Source organism: Sprattus sprattus (assembly GCF_963457725.1).
Source record: "Sprattus sprattus genome assembly, chromosome: 21".
Classification (NCBI taxonomy): Eukaryota; Metazoa; Chordata; class Actinopteri; order Clupeiformes; family Clupeidae; genus Sprattus; species Sprattus sprattus.
In genome coordinates this window covers 13,374,524-13,382,800 of record NC_137919.1, presented here as the reverse complement: position 1 = coordinate 13,382,800, position 8,277 = coordinate 13,374,524, and the positions used below count along the sequence as shown (strand labels likewise).

At 46.1% G+C, this 8,277-nt stretch overlaps 1 protein-coding gene across 1 annotated transcript in view; it reads right to left on the bottom strand.

Annotated features, from left to right (window-relative positions):
• Positions 1-5,499: 5,499 nt before the first annotated feature.
• faah2b (fatty acid amide hydrolase 2b) overlaps positions 5,500-8,277 on the bottom strand; it is a 7,948-nt gene continuing 5,170 nt past the window's right edge. Inside the window, exons 8-11 of the mRNA XM_080860019.1 lie at positions 7,279-7,398; positions 6,935-7,046; positions 6,537-6,725; positions 5,500-6,278 (exon numbers count right to left, since the gene is read on the bottom strand). Of these exons, the coding sequence (XP_080716145.1) occupies positions 6,103-6,278; positions 6,537-6,725; positions 6,935-7,046; positions 7,279-7,398 (597 nt within the window). The 3' untranslated portion in view covers positions 5,500-6,102. The remainder of the gene's footprint in view (positions 6,279-6,536; positions 6,726-6,934; positions 7,047-7,278; positions 7,399-8,277) is intronic.

Here is an 8,277-nt window from a genome sequence, read left to right as displayed (position 1 = left end):
GGCACACCACAATGTTGGCAACACTGCAACCTATATGGAGCTGATGACCTTGAGCCATGTCCACACTCCTTTGTTGGGGATGAAGTGTTTCCTCATGCGGCCCTTTCCTGGAAGTAACCTAATTACTGTCTGTCAAGGGCAAGGTTAGTGGAAGAGAGCACCTTAAGCATCCTGACAGGGTCCCAACACTGACGAGTCCTCCACAATCCTCTACGCAGAAACACAGAGACACTCCTCAACACCCTCAGAGGATGGACCTCCCAGCAGCCTGCCTAGTGTCACCCCACAAGGTGCCAAATCCTCCAGGGAGGCTATTCGTGTCGATTCCTTCTCAATGTTGTGTTATTTCCCCCTGAACACCTTTTACAAAAATCTGTAATTCATTTCACTTTACAACATTTAAAAGTGTGAGGGTTTATGAGTGTTTCTATATGCATGTATGTATATTATTGTATCAGTTTATATGCATGTACAGAGTGTGTGTGAGTGTTTTGTATGTATTCAGATTTATTCAAGTATACTGTAAATTGTTGTTAACAGTTATTATATTGGTCATAGTTTGAAGTTAAAAAGTTTGAAGCTGTAGTTTTAAGCCAAGTGTTTTGTATTTATTTGTATTAATAGTATACTTTAAACAGTTAATATATTGTTCCATTTAACGAAAAAAAAAATTGCCTTGGCAATAAAAAAAGCCTTTTTTTTATGTTGTCAATCGTCGTTTTGTGCTTTTTTTTCCTTTCTTTTCAAGTACCGGTTCAGGCACTGTTTGTCAGGTCCCCGCGGAGCGTTGCTCCGGCCACGCCCCCTTCAGCTTACTCACTCTCCCAAACTGCACATTCACAGTCACGTTAGGACTAATCATTCACACCTGCATCCTCAATCGCCTGCACCATGTTCACAGTCACTTGAGGACAAAGCACTCACACCTGCATCCGCGATCACCTGCACGCCGTTTGCACTCAGTTAATTCGTAATCACCAACACCTGTCACAGTCCTTTATATACTCCACTCTCCCTGCACTCCCTGTCGGTTATTGTTTGGTGTCACGCACTTCTACGGACACACAACCTGCAAATCCCTGCAGCCTGACTCGCAATTGGATTACCGCCTTCTCACTCATAGTTTGTTCATGTTTGAGCTTCGCCTTTGTTCCCGCTTTGTGTGTTCTCTCAGTTTCAGTTTAGTTAATCGCGTTTCCGAGTTTGACTCGTGTTTTGTTTTCATTCCGGTTTTTATAGTTATAGTTTAATTTTAGTCAGAGGTTGCCTCTTTGTGTTTTGTTACGTGTGAACTTGCGCTTTAGTTAAGGCAGTGCCTTGAGCCTGCGCCCCTCCTGGGCTGGACTGTTCCCTCGGGACGGACGTGCCCTGTATTGCCGTTCTGCATCCGTTGTGTGTTCTGCTGTGCTGTATGTATCCATCGGCAAATAAACACTGTTTACAGAAACTTCCGTGGTCCGCTATCTGTTCCGTGACAGAATAACTGACCAACAAAGAGAGGGATGGATCCAGCCAGCTCTACCGATGCATCTGGCCCACAGTGCGACCACCACCATTCTCCTACTCCACCTCCGCCACAGCCACCATGCCCTTCTCCTTTTCCGATGCCCGTGAGGACTGCTGGACATTCCTACTAGATTTTGCCTGTACCCTGGTGAGACTGAAACGGCAGTACACCACGGAGAGATCCCGAGTGGGCTATGTCGTTCTCCGCCTCCAGGGAAAGGCTCTACAATAGGTAGCAACGGTGTGGGGAGGGCCAGTGACTGAGGGACTCGACATCTTCTCTAGCCAGCTTCTGGCAAAATTTGGCAGGCCTCAGAGGGACTCAGCGATCCAGGCGAACCGCCTAGAACTCCTCCAGCAGCTCATGGAGGAGCTCCGTCGCAGCCTGGTCTCAATGGCTCCGCCACCGGCTGTTTCCGCAGCTCCCACACCTACACCGCTGAAGCTGATCACCCCTACTTCCGTTCCGCCCGGGACCAAGGTGGTTTGGATCCAGGGGAAGCGGGTCCGTGTGGATGATAAGGAGGCGATCAGTAAGGCGTGCCGCCGGGGTTTCTGTGTCTTCACACATGACCCGAGTGGGAGGAGGAGTTTGAGGATTCTGATGAGGTCTATCTCCAGGAGATACCCTGTTCCGGATGCCGCCTCGGCTGAGCCCGCTGCTGAGCCCGCTGCTACCTCTGCCTCCACTGTTCCCACAGCAGGTGGTCAGCGTAGCTCCAGCACCACCTACGTCATCCTCTCAAGCACCTCAGTGCTGGTCCCCTCTGGTCCCAGCATCCCAGTATGATATCGCGGAGGATTTACAAGTGTGGATCGGGGTGGTGAGAAACACGTCTCCGAAGAGAGCGGGGTTACTCCTCCTGCAACCCCTGCTGCTGCTCCTCCCATGGCCACTCCTCTTGCAGCCATGGCCGTTGCAGTCACAGCTGCTGCCACTGCCCGGACAGCCCGGATGCCGCATGCCCAGAGGTCGACAGCCCGGATACCAAATGCCCAGCGGCCGACAGCCCGGATACCGCATGCCCAGAGGCCGACAGCCCGGATGCCGCATGCCCAGAGGCCGACAGCCCAATTTTAGGGTGCACTTCATTGTTGCATGAGGAAGGACAGACTGAACATACTGGATGAAAGCTTGAAGATGGTAGAAAACGAAACCTGTAAGGACAGCGTTGTACCTTGTCTGGTATAGGGCTTTAGTTTGTTCAGTTTGGGTTTATATGTTTTGGGGTTTTGAATTTCCCTGTTTGTAAATTAATATAGCTGTTTTTTACTACCACTTCCACTATCTCCGGTGTCGTGTGTTCCTACCTGCAACCCCATTCCACCAGCCTACATCCCACATTGTGGGGTGGCCGACTCATGCCATTCTCACATCTGCCCTCAGCCCGAGATATCGAGGAGCTGCAGAGATGCTGGGCAGACCCCAACAGCTTATCTAACCTCCCAGGTGACTGTAGGGCTCTAGTTAACATGCAGGATGTGTCTGCCCATAGCCTAGATTGCATGCCATGCTGACGCCTTGTGAAGCACTCCGGCCTGATCCTCGCTGTTCCCGGCCACAGTGCCGTTTGACAGATGACGACCCTGGAAGAGCTATAACACAGCATGGATACCTTGGGAATTCAATGTTGCATGTCATACTAGCCCTGTCCCAGACGTTGCAGACTGCTGAGGCTGACCCTTCTGCCAAGAATCTGAGTGACGCCTCCTTGCAGGCGTTTGCCTATATGATCAGGGAGTTGGGTAGGTTAATGTCCTCCCTCTACGTAAATATCAGAAGGGGCAAGGGGGCAGACAATTACTGCACCACTCCTGTGGTCGGGCGCTTCTCTGTTGAGAAATACTGAGTAAGTCACACACCTGATACACATGTAGGTGAGGTGATCTGGGTTACAGGTAAGATAACCAACTGTAGAAACATCAGCCACTAAGCAAATCCATGTTTCCGTACAAGAACTGGGAAAGCGCTTTCCTTTCTGAGGGATTCCCTACTTCATTCACTTCACCTAACACTGCATGAAATGTGGGATTTACGACAGTATTCGACCCTGTGTATTGCCGTAGAAGCCCACATTGGTGTGAAAGCCCCCCCACCCCTTCCCTTGACCAGGCCTAGGTTTTGTTATGTTAATTGAATTGACCTGGATTGAAAACAGGGGGAGGCACCCCGTCACTGCTTTACTGATTTAAAAAACCTGAAAGTCACAGGTTCGATCCCTACTAGTGGCAACCATGGCCCAAGTTGCTTAACGACTGTTAACGACTCTTAATGACTGTTATCAGAGTAAGCCTGACTCTGTATAATTACATGCCAGAAACGAATCTCAAGAACATTAAGGTGAAATAATAATATATAAGTTAGGAACATTACACATAGCCTAAGTTAAAACTTTTAAACACATACCACCATAAACATGTGAGATAATTCGACAAGAGACATTGAAAGACAGCTAACTCACTGCTTCGTCAAATAAGAGAGATCAACTATATATATATATACTGTATATCTGGAAACCACTTACAGATTCCGATTAGCTAAATTTGCATCTGGATGGAAAGGTGTTATCTTTCCCCATCCCACCCATGCTAAGCCATTTCTAGCATAACATGCGATCTACCGTGGAAAACAGAAGGCAGGCGATTTTTTTTTTATCAGTTCTCACCACACAACGACGTCTCATCTTTGCTCCTTGAATGTCCAGTGGTGTAGTCCAGTGTATACGCAGGTATACGGAGTATATCCACTTATTTTTCAGTCAGCATTGGGTATACCCACTTCTCAAAACAGGGTGTTTATCCTGTGCTGTATGAATAAATAAAACGTAAACCCACTTCTCCAGGGACCACTACCACTGTGAATGTCGATATGTAATGGTATGATGTTATTAAAACTTACTACGTGTAAAAAAGACTAGAAATTGAACGTTTATTATTCGAGTCTAAAGTTTCTAATGTTGCCTCGGGCGCCTTTACGTGAACATAATTAAAACGTCACATAAGTCCACTAAACAATTCCCAATTTGCACGCTCCAGTAACAGAAGAGAAATACGCCAGAGGAGGGAGGAATGATAAACCAGGTACTTGGTCGCACAGACGAGCTTGATCCCTACCAGCAACGTGGCTAAGCGGTAAGTCACAGGATACAATACCATTAACCTGAAGAGGGCAGGTTCGAAGCTCGCGCAAGATTCCAAAATCTACCTGAAAAGACACAGGATAGATATTCACGAGTGGCAAACATGTCCCAAGTTGCGAAATGACTATCTCAATATCAGAGTAAGTCCGACTCTGTATAATTACATGCCAAAAGTGAATCTCAAGAATATTACAGAGAGGAAGCTCCGGAATATAAGTGGAACAGCCTCCAAAGTAAATTGCAACCCTCAAACTCTGAAAATGAAAGGCAAAGCAAAGCAAGCATCGTGACATCCCCGAAATCAAAACCCTAAAGACAGAACTCTGAAAACGGAAGGCGAATCAAGAAATGTGATAACGCCGGACCAAAACCCTAAAGACAGAATGTTGATTAAATTATTTTTAATCTCGTTTTTATGGGGCAATAGCTGTAAATGGGGAAGGGATACGCTTTGTCAGTTGAAAGCTGACCTTTAGACAGAATCTCATTCCGTCTCATCACAAGACGTTTTAATTCAATTCCTTGTCGTTTTCAACCAATGGCTGCAGCAGGGTGTGTGTGGCTAGACTGCTGACAGTCAATATGCTAATAAGAGCATTTCACACCTCTGTCAGCGGGAGGTGTGAATGCTAAACACATCGGCCCCCCTCCCCTTGCAGGTCCCTTCCCGGGAAATTACGTCAGTATGCGGCAGACGGATATTTCGGGGGAATGTCCGCGATCAGCCAGGAATGGTGATCATTCGCGGCTGTATCACAGCGTATACGGGCCCGATAATCTTGCTTTTCGTGCAGTGTAAATAACTGAACATGAAGACACCAAAGACAAAACAAGGTCTGTTTAGTGTGAAAGATTGGAGTGTAGTTTTTTTATTGTTGTCCGTTGCTGCAACACGGTTATGTTCAGATTATTCTGAAAGTGTCTGACACAGAAAATACAGTTGCTCTTACAGTTAAGGAGGCCCACATGAACACACATTTGTAAAGGTTGAAGTCTGTGAGTCTCTCTGTGGGAACAGGCTTTATCTGGTCAAGGTATAACAGCATACTTATGGAAGGCTTTTAATGGAGTTAAAGGCCATTTAACCATAGACTTGGCTAGAAAGGTGAATAAGGAGAGGTGAGGAGAATACCCGATTTCACAGAACAAACCCAGTATTCAAGGAAAGGATCAGCGGCTTTGACGGTGTCAGTTGTCTGTATCAGTGTGTAGGCTCCAAAAAAGTTACATACAAAATCAAGGCCAGAGCTCGTTCTCAAAAAAGTACCTTAAAAACTGAGTTGTTCATCCCAAAGTGGATTTATTGGCTTCACCAGAAAAGAAACCTAAAGTGCAAGTTCATAAGTTCACAGCACAGAACAAAACCAAAAATATTCATTCCTGAACCTGCACCCTGCCCCCCTGGCCAAAGATCACCGGGTCTGTCCTACTGGGGTGCCCCCTGCTGCTCCTTCAGTCAGGGATCCCCTGGGTCCCTCCACCCCCCAAAAGCCTTCTCCAGATACAGGGCGGTGGCCAGCGTCAGGCGGTCCTGCAGTTTCCAGGCAACCACCTGCACGCCCAGCGGCAGCCCCTCTTGGCTCAACCCCAGAGGACACTGGGTAATCGGCAGACCAAGGATGTTGAAAATGCCTGTAGCAGAGAGGAGGCGGAGAAGGAGGAAACACAGTGAGAGACATGTTTTAGTACAGTCATAAGAATTTACAAATCATGAAAGCTAAACAGTGTATCATGTATAAGACATCATACCTTAAATATGTGGGACAAAGTGAGTTGAACTCAACTCAAAGTGAGTTTAAGGGTCTGAAGAGTGGGTGGTGGCGTCTAACAGTTACCAGTGTAGGCAAAGTTGAAGGGTGTGAAGAGTGGGTGGTGGTTTATTAAAGTTACCAGTGTAGGCAAAGTTGAAGGGTGTGAACAGTGGGTGGTGGTGTTTGGGGGCCAGATGGGGATGAGGGGGGTACAGCAGCACCCCATCAGTGCCCAGTAGCTCCTCCAGACGCCTCTCTAGTGCCTCCTTCTGCTGCAGGAGGAACTGCGATGGCTTGCCAAAGTGAGCCATCTCTGAGAGGGCTAGACCTAGGACAAACACACACATGCACATGCATGTTATTACACAATCAATACTGTCTGTCTGACAGTAAGGGAGTGAGTGTGTGTGTGTATGTGTATGTGTGAGAGAGAGAAGGGGAGAAAATGTAAGTGAGTGAGTGAGTGTGTGTATGTGTGTCTGTGTGTCTGTGTGTGTGTGTGTGTGTGTGTGTGTGTGTGTGTGTGTGTGTCCTTACCTATTGACGCCATAGTATGTGAGGATCTTCCCAGCATCCACTTGACTAACTCCCATGGGGGCCAAACAGTTGACCCCCCCTCTGACATCAGCTCTGTGAAGGGCTGTGGGGGCTGCAGAAAACACAACCATCCAACACAGGAAATACACTCACTGTCAACAGATCAGCTTTTTCAGACCAGTATTCACAAACACACATCCACACACCGGCGCACACATGCACACGCACGCTCACGCGCACACGCACTTGCAAACACACACACATGCACACGCACACGCACACACACACGCACTCGCACACACACACACCCTCACACTCACACACGCTAACACTCACACACCTACCTTTCCATCTTTGTCAGGTAGGCCCATAAAGAGCTCCCAGATCAGGTGGCCATACTTGAGCTCTGGTAGACGCAACTCCTGAACTCTGACGCCAAGGTCTGCCTCCAGGTGCTCCAAAACCTATAGTAATAGACATACAATCACACATAGATGTATATATACTTTATACGTATATACACTGTATATGGGCCATTCTACCGAATTCGTGTAATATGCAGTCCCTCAACAATAAAAACTATTTACAAAACAATTAGGTATTTAGGCATAGATATTTAATTAGAAAATGTTATGGTCTATATAAACCCAATGCATTACATGAGATAGTGATAAGCTAAATATATACAAAATCATCATTTATAGGGTACTTTCTATTGGGAAGTAGCTGTCCCCAACCCTGACATCTAAATTTCAATGCCTTTAAATAACACTTTTCAATTTTTTTAGATTTTTTTCAATCATTTAATTTCAAAGATCTTTATGATTGGGTTGAAACAGAACTTGGAATATTTAGATTTATTGTGGGTTTAATTTTTAAATCAATTTTCTATACTCAAAAAATCATGTCCCTAGTTTTCATGTCACTACCGAAACACAAGAGTTTTAGTCCATTGGCTGAGCCTGTGTTTTAGCCACGACTCTGCATTTTTGACCATGCAGTGACACTGCATCTCTGACCCTCATGGTTGAATGGTAAGTAGCTAAATCCCATAGTTTTTATATAAATGTGTTCCAAAGTCTGAAAATCGACGTGTAACCTTAAGAATTGTCACTACCGAAACGCATGTTTTCTTCAATTAAGTAAACCTTTTGGGGTTTCATGGAAAATCTTATGTTTGTATGTGTGTTCACCTCTTCAAAGATGTGTTTGCATGCCGTGTGCTTGTTAGAATTCTTTATTTATGCTTAAAGTTAGCTAGAATTGTCACTACCGAAACAGTCACTACCGAAACATATGGTAGTGACCTGATGATTTCAATAGTGACAAAATTAATTGGTAAG